At 35.1% G+C, this 17630-nt stretch overlaps 2 protein-coding genes across 2 annotated transcripts; one reads left to right on the plus strand and one right to left on the minus strand.

The window, feature by feature from the left end:
• Positions 1 to 505: 505 nt before the first annotated feature.
• Positions 506 to 7353, plus strand: LOC119599598 (5'-3' exoribonuclease 1). Its single transcript, XM_037949426.1, has 19 exons — positions 506 to 756; positions 945 to 1028; positions 1127 to 1564; positions 2037 to 2478; positions 2539 to 2672; positions 2732 to 2827; positions 2896 to 3011; positions 3201 to 3393; positions 3456 to 3629; positions 3693 to 3983; positions 4042 to 4310; positions 4372 to 4691; positions 4764 to 5317; positions 5433 to 5573; positions 5632 to 5839; positions 5926 to 6305; positions 6374 to 6814; positions 6874 to 6936; positions 7235 to 7353. The coding sequence occupies exons 2-19, from the start codon at positions 954 to 956 to the stop codon at positions 7301 to 7303; spliced, it is 4404 nt and encodes a 1467-aa protein (XP_037805354.1). The 5' UTR covers positions 506 to 756; positions 945 to 953; the 3' UTR covers positions 7304 to 7353.
• Positions 7354 to 7766: 413 nt separating this feature from the next.
• Positions 7767 to 12603, minus strand: LOC119600018 (probable ATP-dependent RNA helicase DHX34). Its single transcript, XM_037950019.1, has 14 exons — positions 11895 to 12603; positions 11676 to 11842; positions 11153 to 11516; positions 10936 to 11084; positions 10659 to 10880; positions 10403 to 10600; positions 10142 to 10336; positions 9939 to 10075; positions 9272 to 9560; positions 8915 to 9210; positions 8626 to 8858; positions 8278 to 8563; positions 8085 to 8206; positions 7767 to 8003 (listed from the first exon to the last, which is right to left on the minus strand). The coding sequence occupies exons 1-14, from the start codon at positions 12487 to 12489 to the stop codon at positions 7822 to 7824; spliced, it is 3435 nt and encodes a 1144-aa protein (XP_037805947.1). The 5' UTR covers positions 12490 to 12603; the 3' UTR covers positions 7767 to 7821.
• Between the last annotated feature and the right edge of the window lie 5027 nt (positions 12604 to 17630).

The following is a 17630-nucleotide window of genomic DNA, read 5'->3' on the forward strand; positions in this document are numbered from 1 at the left end:
AAGAAGTCTGGCGAATTTTTTATATACATATGAAGTCAGTTTTATAAAAAGCATGTTAGATATATTGATATACCATAATAATGGTTTAACTGCCTAGACATAAAATTTCATTACCAAAAACGAAACAAAAACTGTTGAAATAGACTTCTCTTATAAATTCGCTATGCTTTATAGGTATACATATAAAAATATTGAATTCACAAAACAGACAAGATAAATATAGACAAAGTAGAACGTATTTACCAATTTTTAATAAGTACGTAGAATTTGACGATTTTGGTATACATATGAATGCAAATCTCTAAATAATTCCTATATAGACGTTTCGTATGTTATATCTCTTTGATCCGACAAAACAAAATCTATAGTGAATATTTTTTTATATAATTATTTTTGACAATAAAATTTAAAAAATTCCTTCCTGTCATGATTTAAATAATATATTTTACCAAATAATAATATGTATTACCAAATAATTTTTCGGACTACCTACTAAAATTTTCTTCTTCTTTTTAATACTTATTCAAAAATCTCTCTGGAAAATAATAACATTTAATATGCAACACTGAATAAAAAGTGAAAAAATAATGACAGTTTATATTTTTTGTTGAATTTGTTACTTATCTGTGGCGAAATTTTCTTGAAAAATTTTTTGCAATTTATAAATTTCCCAAGAAAAGTAATTTAAATATTATATTTAAATAACCAAAAGACAAATACTGTAAAGACTATTTAAAAATATAGAAAGCAAATCAAGTAAGTAAAATAAAAGAAAACTAAAAGCCCAAATGCAAAAAATGCCATTTGTTGATTTTGATAGAAAGAGAAAGGAGAAAAGAGATTACAAGGCATCTGCAAAATAACAACAACTGCACATCTTTTAAGCGTACATACACAAAAAAAGAAATCATACAAAAATAATTTTTTAATTTATTTATTCAAAGGATCTCATCATGGGAGTACCAAAATTTTTCCGCTATATAAGTGAACGCTATCCCTGCCTTAGTGAATTGGCTAGAGAACAATGCGTAAGTTTTGTGATAGAATTGACATTTAGAAGTGGCTTAAATCTTTTATTTGTGGTTTAAACTTTTATTTGTTAAACCTAAACCTTTATTTGTTATAGATTCCTGATTTTGATAATTTATACTTGGATATGAATGGCATCATCCACAACTGTTCACATCCAGATGATTCTAATATTCATTTCAACATTACAGAGGAGGAAATGTTTAAGGATATTTTTAATTACATCGACAAGTTGTTCTTTTTGATAAAACCTCAAAAATTATTTTTTATGGCAATTGATGGCGTTGCACCACGTGCTAAAATGAATCAACAACGTAGTCGCCGTTTCCGTTCAGCAAAGGAGGCAGAAACTCTTGAAAAGTTGGCCAATAGCCGTGGTGAAGTGAGAGAACACGAGCGATTCGATAGTAATTGCATTACTCCTGGTACGGAATTCATGGATCGCTTACATGAGGGTTTGCGTTATTTTATTAAAAGTAAGATTAGTGCTGATCCTCTTTGGCAAAAGTGTCGTGTTATACTCAGTGGTCATAATGTAAGTAATAGGGTTTTGAAAAACAATCTCGTTAAAATATTTTATTTATGTACTGTAAAATTTCAATTAATGAAGTGATTAAGTTTAACTCGGATTTCAACCACATGACAATATATTATTTGCTACTAACTTTTATCAAAAATTTCGAAAAACAGCAATTGGTTTTACATTTCAAGTCTTGAACAATATTTTTCTTGTTCGAGTTTTTTATTTAAATTAGTAATAATTTATAGTCAAGCCTCCGATCTAATAGTCCAACCCTTACTGAAACTATTAGAAAGACTTGTGCAATTTCACTCAAAATGCATACATATAGGTACATTTTTATTTTTTTTCTAACCTTTATATATATGAGGTCAGTACCACATATCCCTTTGTAAAAACATTAGGTATGCTTATTTCTTTTTTAGTTTTAATATAATAAAACTATAATGATTTTCAATAGAAATTTTAAAATTATTTTTATTAATAGTCTCCTGGAGAAGGTGAACATAAAATAATGGATTATATACGCTATTTAAAATCTCAAAGTGATTTCAATCCAAACACTCGTCACTGCCTCTACGGTCTCGATGCTGATTTAATTATATTGGGTCTTTGCACCCACGAACTCCATTTTGTTGTGCTTCGCGAAGAAGTTAAATTTGGCAAGAAAAGTAAGAAGGCATCAGTTGAAGAGACACGATTTTTCTTGTTACATTTGGGTTTATTGCGTGAATATTTGGAATTGGAATTTAATGAGATAAAACAACAAGACCCGAACTTCGATATTGCCAAATTAATAGATGACTGGGTATTAATGGGATTTCTAGTGGGAAATGATTTTATACCGCATCTACCATGTTTGCATATTTCATCTAATGCTTTGCCCTTGTTATATAAAACATATAAAAAGGTTTACAGTAGCCTGGGTGGTAAGTTCTAAGGACTAAAAGTATGGATTTAAAATATTTCACTGAATTATGTTGTTTTAGGCAATATTAATGAAAACGGCAAGCTGAATTTGGAGCGTTTAGAAAAATACTTTGCAGCTTTAGCCGAAATAGAATTTGAAATATTTCAAGAAAATCATGCTGATCTCAAATATTTTGAAGCTAAACAATCAAAGGTGAATAGCGAAATATTTATGGATTTATTCATTTTTAAATAAAATCTAATTTTAACTAGAATGGCGTTGATGAAGCTTTTGACTTTGATGTGACTGAAATTAATAATGAAAATACTGATAACGATTTGGCAGCTTTGATTGAAAGCAGTAGACAGGTATATTTATGACCAACCACTCAAAAAGTATATGTAATAAATATACATCATATCATATTCAATTTTAGTTCCTTGAAGATGACGATGAAGATTTGTCAGATAATGAGCAACACATAAATGATGAATTTGAAAATTACAAACGTAATTATTATATGAATAAATTGAATAAGGATAATTCCAACAGGTAAGTAGATATTTGATTTATTTCAAACAATCTAAATATAAACTTATTGTATGAATTGATACAAATTAGTTCAAATGCAATATTTAAACAATCCCTACGTTTTATCCTAAATCAAATTCGAAAAACTTAAAAGTAATAAGCTAACAAATAAGTTATGATATATGATTAACATGTCTTAAATTGCTTTAGTGAACATACAAGAGAACAGGCAATTTGTTATATAACAGCGTTACAGTGGATATTAGACTATTATTATCGTGGTGTCCAATCATGGGATTGGTACTATCCTCACCATTATGCTCCCTTTATAAGCGATTTAAAAGGCTTCCAAGATTATGAAATCAAATTTAATATGGGTAAACCATTTTTACCATTTCAACAGGTGTGTTTAACAATAACTTACTATTTGTATCTCTCCTGAAACTCTTTCTTTCCTTTTTAAAGTTATTGGCAGTGCTGCCAGCCGCTAGTAAGACTCTATTGCCAGCTGCATATAGAGATTTAATGACCAGCGCTAGCAGTGAATTGATTGATTATTATCCTGAAGATTTCCAAACAGATCTTAATGGCAAGCAACATGAATGGGAGGCTGTTGTTCTTATACCTTTTATAGACGAAGTACTATCTCCAAAAATAATTTACATAGAATTTTATTCAATTATATTATTTCTATGAATTTAGAAAATATTATTAGATGCCATGGCAGCATGCGATCAAAATTTGACTCCTAGCGAACGAAAACGTAATCAACACGGTCCCATGTTGCAGTACGATTATCATCCTGAATCTCAAGGACAAGTTCCAGGCATATATTCCCTAAAAGCATTGTATAGTGTTTTTTGTACAGAAAAACCATTTTGGTCACAAGATATTTTAGTATCTCCCCAAAAGACTGTCTGTGTCGAACTGCCTAATGCCGCTCGCACAGTATTTTTCCCAGGTTTTCCCACGATGAAACATTTAAATTATAAAGTTTGTATTTCTATGATAAAACTAATTATTCAAATTAATAATTATCGTTTTATTGCAGTTTGAAATCAAAAACGCTCGTGTAAAAGTTTTTGACTATCCTAGTCGTAATGAAAACATGATTCTTCAACCGGAAAGTCGCAAAAATTTGGACGATGTTTATACGGTAGCTGAGAAATATCTTAATCAATTAATTTTTATTGGCTGGCCTCACTTGGTTAAAGCTAAAGTTGTAGGAATATCAAATAAAGAAAAATACATAGATATTGATGGCATTAAGGATCTGGAACCAAAAATATTCGATTTTCACGTGAAAACAGCCCAAGAACAGTTGAGTATTTGTATATTTGTTTGTAATAAATTACTAATGCAAGAAATATTTATTCTTTAGTATATCAACACGTATGGGCATTGAATTTCCAGATTATTCTGTTATGGTTCATGTACGAACCTACATAGGTTCTTCGTATGTATATGGAAGCCAAGGAAAAGTTACAATTAACGAAGTGTGGAGTCAATCCACTACAGTCTATCCTGCACAGGGTGTTGTCTCTCAGATTGCTGTTCACAATTCCTCGACAAACCAACACAAGAAGATTGAACAATTGTTTCCTGAAAATAGCAGAATATTTTTTGTGGGTAATCCTTATTTTGGCAGTGAAGGTGTAGTAATGAATCCCATGTTGGTTTATGAATGTGGCAGATTAAAAGGCAAGAGATAAAGGATTCTTTTATTCTTACTTAAACTTCTAATTAAAAACTTTTATTTTTCCTTAATTTTAGTAAATATTACCGTTTTACCGGAACCGGACTTTTCCGAAGCGAAATATGTACAAAATCAGTTAGAAAGAGACTACATTAATTCGTATCAAGCAGCTGCTCAAATTGGTATACATGTAAAAACTTTGGCCCGCATTACGGGCTCTTTGTTAGTGGTTAAAGGTGCTCGACGTCCTAAAGCAGATCTTCCCGAAAATTTGTCAAAATTAAATATCGGCCTACAATTTAAATATATTAAACAACAAGAAGAACTGGCTGGTTATGCTAGACGCGTTGATAATCAGTGGCTTCTATCTTCTAAAGCCATTGATCTTATACAATTATATGTCGCAAGATTTCCCGTTGTGATCGAATATTTAAGTAAAGCCTCAGATCGCGCAGAATTAATTTTCGAACAGGATCTATTTCCCGAGGATGTCGGTGAAAAGAAAGTGGAAGAAATAGTAGCTTGGCTAAAAGAGCAAGATCACATTAAAGCTGAAAGGGTAGCTTGTGGATCAAAGACTATGGAAAAAGAATCTGTAGAGAAAATTTTAGAAGCCATTGAGCAATTAAAGGTTTGTTTTATAATACGCTACAAGCTAATTTTATTTATTACTTCTTATACCACCATTGTAGTTTTTGACGGTCTAACATATTATAACATATTTCTTATTTTCATTGAATTCTTAGACTCTACCGGTTAAAACTGTTAAACTTCAAGTGAAGCCCCATCTGTTGCTTAAGCCAGACGTCAGTTTGCCGGATGTATACAAAGCCAAAAAATCAATTAAACTTTTTGATCGGGTAGTTATTGTTAAAACTACTTACATGGTAAATAATGTGTTTATAACAAATACTTGATAAATAATGTTTGTCTTGTGAATTCAAGGTCCCTCTTGGTTATAAAGGTACTGTTGTTGGAATTTATCCAGTAAGTGATCCAAACCCTGTACGTTTGGAATGTGTTAAAGCTGTGGACAATTTCTATGAAGTTCTCTTCGATAAACACATACCAAATGGTAATGATATTCATGGCGTTGCCCCACAACGTGTATACAAAGTACCAGAATCTTCCGTCCTTTTAATATTTACACAAGGTAATTTTCATTTTAAACCTTATTACTACAGTTCTATTCCTAAATTTAAAATGTGTACTCTCAATTGTAATTGTCAAATCAATTAGAAGACAAGAATGTGCCTACTAAATCCTGGAGACAGAGTACGATTCCAAATACAGTAAACTCTGTTAACAGCAATGATTCAATTGACACGAAAGCAGATTCAAATCCACAAACTCAAGTCATACAAAAAGGCAGTGATGATTTTTGGATGCCTGCTGTAAATACAAAACAGAAACATACAAATACAATAAAAATCATGCAAAATCCCAATCAAACGCAATCAAATTCATCATACAATAGCACTCAATCACAACAACAGCAAACGGCGGCCGCGGCTGAATCGCAGCAGTGCAATAATGATGGTACTCAACTTTTGAAGTCGCTTTTGGGTTTATCCGCTAATCAAGCTCAAATTATGCCCGGACCATCTGTTACAGCTAAAGTAAGCCTATTTCATTCATTCTTGTAAACATAAGATTTTTTGCTTAATTTAAGTTTAATCTGCCACAGCCACAATTGCCGCAACCTCCCACAAGTTGGCGTACCGATGCCCAAAAAATGCCATTACATAATTTCCCTCGCATGACTGTTCCACAACATCCATCAATATCATCGAATGCACCATTAGCTGTAATCGGAGGCAATATTGTTCCATTGCCCACTACTCAACAAATAATGCCCCAATATCAACAGCTACAATTCCAACAAGGAAGTCATACAGCTCAGCAATCTCCTAAATACCAACAATTGCCACAACAGCAGCAGCAACAAAATTTTAAAATGTCACAAGACAAAATATTCAGCTTAAACAGTTTAAATCAAAAGGGTGCATTTATACCGCTACAAGTTTCCCGCGGAGTTAATAGTTTCTCAAACAACACCCAAGCGGCTAGCACTTCTACGAATAAGCAAAATGATTTAACATCAAATAAAGATGTTATCGTTCAAAATGTAAATATATTTATTTTTGTCCTTTGTAAAATCTATAATTCCACTTTGTATTATTTTAGTTGAATGAATTGAACAGGAGCAACGATGGAAATAATATAAAGCAACAAAGTGCTGATATGAAGGTAATTTTATTCAAATATTTTTATATTTTAGTAGTAGATGGGTATCTAATGGAATGAAAAATGACACTAATTTCGAGAAGACGATACGAAAGTAACCACTGAAGACTCTAAGAAAAGTTCAATGGTAGAAAGTGTAGTCGATATTGAATCCTACTTTAAGCTATGAAATTACTTTAGTATTTTTTATAAATTTAACCTTTATTAAATTAAAGGTTTGGATGTTTTAGCGCGTTAAATATTAAATTAACTTAAACTTAAATTTGAAATCCCATAAATAAAATTTTATAATTTATTTCAGCCTTCTTATGGACGCAAGAAACCGCCACGTACTCCAAAAATTGGCGCTAGATTTGATAATGCACAATAAACATGAAATGGATTCAATTAAAATCATCGTCATTATTGTTTTCGACGTCGGTAATAAATAAGTTTAATTTATTTTACTTTGGTTTTTATTAAATTTTACCAATTTTTGGCATCTGTATACTTAAGCTATTTTAATGTTAAATGAAACTTATAATTTTTAAGTTAAGAAAAACAAAGGTAAATAAATCCATTGTAAAAAATAAAACTTAATAATGTTTATGGTATATTTCTTACAAAAAAGCAAATAAAAAGTTAATGGTATAGCTTGTGGACATCATAAGATTAAGTTCACAAAACAACTAGATGTTGTAAACCATAATTAAAAAATATTTAATGTTGTGTTATAGCCGAGACAACAAAACATTTTGTCTGTTGTGAACCATATTTGGGGCCTAAACTAAAATTAAAAAAAAAAAAAAACACACACACACCGGAAATAGTAGACATTTTGAAAAGTAGTTTATAATCATGTATTTATTGTCATCGTTGTAGAGATAAAAAGGATTTGTATTTTATTTATCATCTGCAAGATTTCTTATGTTTTAAAATATCAATTTGACTTAAGAATAATTCAATGGAACATGTGGGACACTTATATTTTATTTTGTTCTTACTGCTGCTACCGCTGCTGTTTTTATGGGATGATGTTGACAATGTTTCATCCGCATTTTTTTGGTAATATCTTTGACGTTTTGTACAATCTATGTGTATAAAAGGCGAAACAAATATGTAAGTTTTAATAACTTATTTAAGCAAATAACTTAACGATAAAATATACTCACTTGTTTTATGCAATAATTTTTCAATAACATTAAACTCCATTTCATAGTCACAATAGTTACAGGTCCACATATGTGTACTCAATTCTAAATCCATATTTAGACACCATTGCTGTTCCTGCAGGCTGAAGAAATGCAATTATCATTTAAGATTTCTTCTTATACAATCTTATAAATATTACTATATAAAACTTACCAATTATAAACTACATTTTCGGAAATATTTATGCCACCTTTCTCCAAATTTATTGTTATTTCATAATCCTTATCAAATGGATTAGTTTTGAATTTTTCCTCCACATCTGCTGGAGTTTCATGATTGTATATATTTTTTAAATCTGCCGGCAGTAGTCGTTTAATGGTATAAGGAACATTGGCACTCATAAGCTCAATTAATTTATGCCACAAATCCTCTTCAGTGTATGTATTTGATTTAGATGACGACTTTCGATTTAACTGGTTTTCTACATTTAGTTCTAAGTCTTTAAATAAACAAAATATTGGGAACAAACGAAAAATCTATATTAAATGTTTTTATAGTTACCAGTTAATTTATCCATTAACAGTTTATTCCATAATCTACGCAATTTAATGGCCCTTTGTAATAATTCACAGCCTGCTTCTGGTGTGGGAAATTCCAAACACAACCAAGAGTCACAAATTAAACGAGTAATGGAAGCATTCGTATCGATACTATAAGAAAATAAAAGCAAACATTGGGCAGCTGGCATACGAATGCAATTCATCAAATAGGGTTTGGCTGTCTCTAATAAATTTCTAATAAAAAAAAAACAAACAAATTAACAGAAATAAACATTGTCCTACTAACTTACTGATAACATAAAACTTGATGCCTTTCACTTAATACTTGTTTGGGTGTATAATACGCAGGTTTATCCAAAATATCACTGTCATTCAATTTAAGAATATCAAAAGCTTTAGCAAAATATGAATTAGGATGTATAGATATGAAAGGCTTTAAAAAAGTATGAAAAAATTGCTGAGTTCCACCCTTGCAGTAATTAAATTCATCGGAAATGGCTATTTGTGGATAAAAGCCGCTAACTATAATAAGTTTTAATAAAAGAACATCACGCAACTTATCCGTTTTGGATGAGTTAAGTAAAACCTAAAGAATGTGAAAACAAATATAGGAAAATAGATACATATCATTACATCAAAATATTTACCTCAAGTTTTGCACTATCGTTATAGAGACGAAAATCTACATCACGTATATCATCTGCAGCATCTTCAAAATCATCTTCGCCATCATCACCTGCATGATGTTTTAGTAGCTTGCGTTTTCGTGGTTCTTGATATTTCTGTTTGCGCTTGATTGCTTTTAACATGCGCACTTCACCATGGCGTCGGCCTCTTTCCGATCTTGAGAGCTCTTCAGTTGCTTTACTTGTAGTCATATTACAAGACTCCAAAATATTTTGGAATTGATTTCGCAATTTGGTAATTTCATAAAATCTGGAATAAAACAAATTAAAATTTTATGTTAAAAAACAATCTTTTAAGGTTTATAAGATTATCGAACTACTCTCGAATTTCGAAGATACATATCTTAAAATCTACTAAAAATATTTTAAAATTCATGACCAGTTTTGAAATATAGCATAAAATATATCAAAGATGAAAGGAGATATAACAGAGGTTAAACCTTTATTTTAACACATTGTATTTTCAGATGACGCCACAAATTGTATAAATAAAGATGTGTTCGCGCTGTTATAACGTCTCAAAAATTGCAAAAAACGGCAGTTTTTACATTTAAAGGACACGATATCTTGATCTGATAGAGACATTTTTAGACCGGTTGTTGTTTTTTTTTAATTATTAGTAATTTACCTTTGTTCTTCTATGCCTAATTTATGGCACCATTTGCGAGAATTTTCTCTTTCCCATTTGATTTGTAACCATTCGTGATAGGCGCGCATTAAGGTAAAAACATCTCCTTGGTCCGATTCTAATTCGGAACGAGCTTCCTAAATTGTAATAAAAAAATCAGAATATATTTAGTTTTTTACATAAAATAAGATTGACCAACTTACTTCACATCTGGGGTCAGTATAGGCACGATTAGTAAATGGATTTTGAACACTCATAACTGCGGCCAAAGTTAATATCTTTTCTACATCTGGAAAAACGCATCCCATTAATAACATTTTTCCAATAGAAATTTCAACAGGTAAATTTGAAAGAGATTTTCCCAAAGCTGTTATTTTTTCATCAGGAGTTAAGGCATTCTGGTATTGAAAAAAGTTACAATTAAATATTTAAACTATTAGAAATGAAACTTGGATAAGATTTACATGTTGTTTTAAACCCAATATAGTTTGTTCAATGTTCTCCTCTTCGGGAGATTCTATAAAAGGAAATTGTCGAACATTTGGCAAACCCATTGATATCATTTGCAGCAGTATGGTATCAAGTGGTACACGAAATATTTCTGGCGTTGGATATGCCTCAAATGCGGCATATTGTTTTTCCGAAAACAAACGAAAGCAAGTCTATAAATTTTAAATTATAATTATATGAAATTAACTTAAAAGTTTATCAAATAATTACTCCTGGTCCTGTACGTCCAGCACGTCCTTTTCGCTGTTCAGCGGAGGATTTTGATACCCAAAACTCTTTAAGTCTCTGACCTTTACAGGAAGCATCATAAGACATTTCTTTAACTTTGCCAGAATCTATGACAAAACGTATACCATCTACGGTTAAAGATGTTTCAGCAATATTTGTCGATACTATACATTTACGCATTCCCTCGGGAGCATAGTCAAATACCTGCAGAGATATGTTATTTTATTAGCGCTATCAAAGTCGAGACGACAAAATTTACCTTATCTTGATCAGCTAAAGACAGACCACTGTGTAGAGGTAAAATAATCCAATGTGATTGTTGTTCTGCATATTCTTTGGCTGCATCACAAACTGTAGTGATTTCATTTACTCCACTGACAAATATTAAAACATCACCCCGTTCATTTGCTAAAGATTAGCAGTTTTATAAATGTATAAAAAATTTGTCAAACTATAAATTTCGTTTTATTACATACGTAAATACTTTTGATCAATTAAATTTAGTACTTGAACAAATGGTGCTGGATCTAAGCGACTGGAAGTTTGTTGTGAACGTGATGAACCTTTGCCTTGCAGTTCTAAAGCTGGCGGTGGCATAAATAACGTTTTGATGGGATACAGTCTTCCTGGAACTTGTAAAAGTTTAGCACCTTCTTCTTGAAAATAATTATGAAATAATTCAACATTTATAGTAGCCGACATAAGAATCAGCTTTAAGTCTGGTTTAGCACGCAAAAGACATTTAGTTACACCTAACAGGAAGTCGCCAAAGAGATTTCGTTCATGAATTTCATCGAGTATTAAAACATCATATTGGTCGAGATTAGTTTCAAGAGCCAGCTGTCGTTTTTAAAAAAAGATTGAGATTGTAAATATGAAGCTGGTAATTTTAAATTAAATTTAAATATACTTCTACATTGTACATATAAACAAAAACTTTCGCGTAAATAATTATATTATAACATATGTATGTATTTATATAGGATTATTAAAAATTACCTGTCTAAGGAGTAAACCTTCTGTGATGAAAAGGATATTTGTATGCATGGTTTTATTTTTTTCAAATCTTATTTGGAATCCAACCCTAGAACCATAGTCCTCTAACATTTCATGAGCAACTCGTTTTGATAGAGAAACGCAAGCTAGACGCCTTGGTTGTGTACACGCTAAAGTAAAATAAAATTAATTTTTTCCAATTTAATTTCTATCTTGACTTACCAATACTTTTATAACCAAATTGATATAAATATTGAGGCACTTGAGTCGATTTACCACATCCAGTGTCACCGGCAATTATTAAAACTCGTGTCTCCTCCAGTGAGCAGCGTAAGGATTTCTTAAATTTCCATATTGGTAGAGATTTTTGGCTCTTTCTTAATTTTTTAATTTTAGCAAATCTTTCTTTTTGTTTAAAATCCAAATATATAACAATAATTTCTTGAAATTGTTTTATTCTTAACGGAGTCACATTAGATTCTCCTGAATAATGGCGGTGTTCCAAAGTGGCCTTATTTGCTTTACCTTCATCATTTAATTGCAAACTTATACATTTCAATTTGTGACTGGGTGTATTATCACTATATTTATCTTCTTCTAAGGGAGAAGCTAATATGGGTTGGCCCAAATTCTTGAGCATTGTTTCATATTTGTTGACAAATTTCCAGAAATCTACGCGATCTTCTATTATGGTCATACGTTGATCACGGCCTACAAGTAATGGCTCAAATGACGATTTGTAGTCGCAAAATGAGAAATTGATTAAATTAGTTTCATCCTGAAAGGATTTATTGTATTTTGTGTGATTTTTTTCCATTTTAATTCAATGAACAAAAAATGTTTATGCGAGAGATTTGTTTGTTTACAAAACAAAAGTCAGCTGGCTGCAATTTTTTTTGCACTCTTTTTTTTTTCAATTTCAACTCACCATGGTGAGTTGCCATATTGTAAAAAAATATTTCATTTCTATAGCCAAAATATTTTATATGATTTTTCTAATCAGCGCTTATCAATAATATTAATTAAAGTGGAATATATTCCACTTAATTAGGTGAGAAACCTAGAACACTGTGATTGTATGGTAATTTCTGCCACCTTCGGTTTTAAGTTATTTAAATGCAAAAACAAGACCCACTCTATCCTTCTTCGCATAACCTATTTTCTTAGTTCCAACACAATACATTGAAAGAGTAGTGGTAATAAAAAAAGTAATTTTTACTATTGCCCTATAAGAAATGAATGACCGAAACTAACACATACAAAATGATTTTACTAACACACATGCAACATTTTTTTTATAGAATTGTCGAAAAAAAAAAATTAATGGATGATTCCATCAACAATGACAGTCAAATGACCGGTAAAATGACCGTTACTGGACCCAATGTGTGGTATAGGGTTGAATTTGCATTTGAAAGAATGAAACAACTACATTTTGATTAATATGTATTACAATTTATATTTTCATCAACAATGACAGCCAAATGACCGATCAAATGACTGTCACTGTGTTACAGAGTTGTAATACATCTGCGATGGGTAGTCATCTTGACGTGATGCCATGCTGGAGGGAATGGCCATCACAAGTTGGCTATTCCTGGTAGGGTCACCCATTCCAGAGGGGTCTACTTTGAGCGCGAAACTAAGAACTACCCTCCCCCTGTCTGGTAGCGTCTGTTTCCCTATGGGACGGCTATCAGACGCTTTCCACGGCTATTCTCCCCTCACTGAGAGGGGTGGTCATGGAAAGCAAGTCCGGCTGGTTCTATGAACCATACACTTGAATGTGTAAAGTCCGTCTGAATCCACCAGCGTCTGTTCCCATATTGGGCGGCTGGTGGTCTGCGTCTGTTTCCCCTGTGGGGTCGGCAGTTTAACCTGGCAGAAGGTTAAAAATGCACCTGTCACTATGACAAAAATGGAAGAGAAGAAAGAATCATGCCCCGCGTACCCGGTCAGGGGCTTCATAATCTCCGGGGACCCTACTTCCACAGCGACGGTAATGGGCTGTGGAAAGTCGAATGCGACTGTTACCCAGACTAGTCAGGCGGCCACACCGGGTCAGGCTAGTTTGCGAGTTACCGGCGTCGCAGGAGGTCAGTTTGGTACACCCAGGCTGGCTGAATGTAAAAAATTCAAAACAATCCGTAGTTGTTCACCAAGTGGCGAGGTACCTCTGGACTTCTCAGCAAGTACCTCCAAAGCTGCTGCAGCCCAAACCGCCAAGACGGTTAAAAACCCTGCTTCGGGTACTGATGATAAGGGGTCGGCTAAGTCGTCTCTTACACCAGCTTCCCAAGTGCCAATTGTACCTCCAGGTTCAGTGACGGTATCCTCCTGTCCTGGGGATGTACCACCCCCTGCCAAGTCCGGCAATCAACAATCGACTCGGCACAAAAAACCCTCCAAGCGGGCGGCAACTACGAGGCGTTCCGCCTTTAGGATTATCGAGCTACTCGGGTCCAAACCACCCGGAGAACTCACCACGGAGCAATCAGCTTCCCTCCAATGGGCCAAGACCCAGATCGCTGGTAACGACAATGCTTCTCCTCCCGCCGAAGTGAAAACGGAAGCGGCGCCTAAACGGCAACGTTCAGAGGAGGAAGCAGCTTCTGCAAGCCAGCAATTAGGGACGAAACGTCCAAAACAAACGCAGAAGTCAATGACGCGCTCCTTCAGTGAGGTTGCTAAAGACAGCCTCGTTCGGGCCGTCATTGACCGAAGCGATGTTGACGGATCCATATCCCAGTCTAATTGGGATGTGGTGAAGCAAAAGCTAATGGGAGTGTTCTGGCAAGTTCTCAAAGAGAACCCAGGTACTCCTCCTCAATGCGATGACGCTGGATGGTTCCAGGGTCACGTTAAATTAATGACTTGTGCAGACGAACGCTCAGCATTGCTGCTCAAGTCTGCCATTTCGCTATTGGGTGAGGTATGGGGTGGATCTAAGCTTGATGTGGTGACTCCTGAGGAGATACCACGCAGGCCTCGATCCATCGCCAAAATACCGTCAGAACCCTCCACTCCCGAAGAGATCTTGGAGATCCTAAAGTGCTGCAACCCTCAGCTTCCAACTAATGACTGGAAAGTTGTAAGGGTTTCAGAGGCTGACGGACCTTCAAGACATGTGATCGTAGTCCTGAACAAGGAATCCTTGGAACCGCTGCGAGAAACAAAGGGGAAGGTCTATTACGGCTTCGGAACGATCTTCCTCCACGTTTATCGTAGCGATTCCAAGGGCGATCCCTCTCCGAAGGTGGAGGTAGATGATGAGGTGACCGTGCAGTCAATAGAAGGCACGGTTAGCAACACAACCTCTGATCCCTCCGAGAAAGATGATGCTCAGTCAGTCTCTGAATTGATGAGCAAACTCTCCACTCGGAAGGATGATGAGGTCGACGATGACGACCTTCTGGGGCTATCCCAGGAGATCGCCAACGTCGATGTTGTTACCCCAGGAGATGGTGAGATTGATTCAAATCAATCTACACCACTCTAAAGCAGCATCAGCTGCATTGCTCCTCCGAGTGGCGCAGAGAGGGGAGGAGCTAATAATGGTCCAAGAACCATGGATCCATCAGGATCGGGTTTGCGGACTACAACATAAGGACTATAAAATCCTGTATGTTAAAAGTTCAGGTAAAGTAAGGTCCTGTATTCTGGCCAAAAGCTCTCTTCACATCTTCATCTTATCTGATTTCAGTGATGAAGATACGGTCGCAGCCGCACTAGAACATGGCGGCACTACCACATGGCTGGTTTCTAGTTATATGGCCCATGATCACGGGGATTGTCCTCCCAATAACAATGTCCGTAGATTGGTAGATAAGGCGAATATGCACAATATCCCTGTCATCATATGTGCTGACGCTAACTCGCACCACAGTATTTGGGGTAGCAGCGACACTAACACAAGAGGTGAGCAACTTTTCAATTTCATTATTAGTAGAAATTTGGAAGTAGTAAATAGGGGTTCAGAACCCACTTTTATTGTATCTAACAGAAGAGAGGTACTAGACATAACGCTCGTGAGTGCTAAGCACCGCGTATGTATCACGCATTGGACCGTATCTAACGACTGTTCTTTGTCAGACCATCGATATATAGACTTTATGATTGGTAATATAAAAGGGAATATGAATAGTATTCTTAATAGAAGGAAGACGAATTGGAAAGTTCAACATAACCTGCTTTCCTCGTCTCTTATTTCGCTCCCTACTCTAGAAAGTACTGAGGACATTAACGCAGCAGTTCACACCCTAACGGATGCTTTCCGTATGGCGACCACAACTGCCTGTAAACCCTCCATCAAGAGAGGAAAATCCAAACCCTCATGGTGGAACACTGAAATAGCAAATGCTAGAAAAGTATGCCGTAAACTGTTCAACGAGGCAAAAAGGACCAATAACTGGATACCCTATAAGACCTCAGTGAATCGTTTCAAAAACTTGACTAGAAATGCGAAGAGGAAGGCGTGGAGGGACTTCTGCACGAACGTTGAAGGTTCCTCCGAGACCAACCGACTTCGCAAGATTCTGTCTACCTCACATGTTGTCCCGAGCTATATCCAAAGCCCTGTGGCAACTGGACTATGTCCTGCAGAGAATCCTTGGAAGTGCTGCTGGACACTCATTTTCCGGGATGTCAACCTCTTAATGAGGAGACGGTAGACCCGGTTCATTTAGCGCCTGATACTAGCTCTATAGTCATTAATAGAGAGAGAATCCAATGGGCGCTTAACAGTTTCGACCCATACAAATCTCCGGGTCCAGATGGTATTATACCTGCGGATCTTCAGAAGAATGAAGATCTCGTCACTCCATGGCTGCTATCGATCTATAAAGCATGCCTAAGGTTGCTATACATCCCTCCTATGTGGATGAGATATAATGTGGTCTTTATTCCTAAAGGGGGAAAGACATCACATACCAAACCAAAAGACTATAGACCAATCAGTCTTGCGTCTTTTCTTCTCAAGACTCTTGAAAGAGTCATTGATGTACACCTGAGATTAACCATCCCCACGGAATTGATCTCCAAATCACAACATGCCTATACCAAAGGCAAGTCTGTGGAAACGGCTCTACACTCGCTAGTGGGACATGTAGAAAGCTCACTAGCGAATAAGGAGTACTCTCTTGTTGCCTTCCTTGACATCGAAGGTGCCTTTAACAATGTCGAACCCTATGCCATTATAGACGCACTTGATGGACTAGGGGTTGATCATCAAACTCAGCAGCTTATTAAAAAACTTCTGAGTAACAGGGTCATAAGTGCAACGATGGGCGGAGTCAATGTCTCAAGACTTGCTAGTCGTGGCACACCACAGGGGGGAGTCCTTTCTCCCCTTCTCTGGAATGTGGCTATGAACTCCTTACTAAATGAACTGGATAAAAGGAGAATTAAGACTGTCGCTTATGCTGATGATGTCGCGGTAGTGGTATCTGGCAAATTCCTAGATACTATATCAAACTGCATGGAATCTGCTCTTAACTTGCTTAGCAAGTGGAGTGTTACCTGTGGCCTCAGTGTAAATCCACTGAAAACTGAACTTGTTCTTTTTACAAGGAAGTATAAGATTGAAAACTTTATGCCTCCAAAGTTAAACGGAATAAGACTCAATCTCACTGATCATGCGAAATACCTTGGAGTAATCCTTGACAGTAGACTATCCTGGAATATGAACATCCAAAACAGGATAAAAAAGGCAAATATAGCTATTTACACCTGCAAGAGGGCAGTTGGTTCAAACTGGGGCGTCAACCCTAAAGGTATCAACTGGATCTTCAAAGCGGTTGTTAAGCCCATACTATTCTATGGTGTTATTGTATGGTGGCAGGCATTGGAAAACGCTTCTCATTGTGCAGCCATCGAACGTACCTTACGAAATATTGCAATCCTGATCACGGGAGCAAATCAGATGGTTCAGTGAAACCACCTGTCTCAATTCGAGGTCAA

The sequence above is a fragment of the Lucilia sericata genome, unplaced genomic scaffold (assembly GCF_015586225.1).
Source record: "Lucilia sericata isolate MDLA Ls3-8-SP2 unplaced genomic scaffold, ASM1558622v1 Contig000003F_arrow, whole genome shotgun sequence".
In the NCBI taxonomy this organism is placed as follows: domain Eukaryota; kingdom Metazoa; phylum Arthropoda; class Insecta; order Diptera; family Calliphoridae; genus Lucilia; species Lucilia sericata.

Excerpts from the sequence above, each read along its gene's own strand:
- LOC119599598 (XM_037949426.1), top strand. The coding sequence starts at position 954 with ATGGGAGTACCAAAATTTTTCCGCTATATAAGTGAACGCTATCCCTGC. Across the intron at positions 1,565-2,036 it reads TTATACTCAGTGGTCATAAT|TCTCCTGGAGAAGGTGAACA; the intron begins GTAAGTAATAGG and ends TTTTATTAATAG. Across the intron at positions 2,828-2,895 it reads TGATTGAAAGCAGTAGACAG|TTCCTTGAAGATGACGATGA; the intron begins GTATATTTATGA and ends ATTCAATTTTAG.
- LOC119600018 (XM_037950019.1), bottom strand. The coding sequence starts at position 12,489 with ATGGAAAAAAATCACACAAAATACAATAAATCCTTTCAGGATGAAACT. Across the intron at positions 11,085-11,152 it reads AATTGATCAAAAGTATTTAC|CAAATGAACGGGGTGATGTT; the intron begins GTATGTAATAAA and ends GCTAATCTTTAG. Across the intron at positions 8,004-8,084 it reads AAAATTATTGCATAAAACAA|ATTGTACAAAACGTCAAAGA; the intron begins GTGAGTATATTT and ends TTATACACATAG.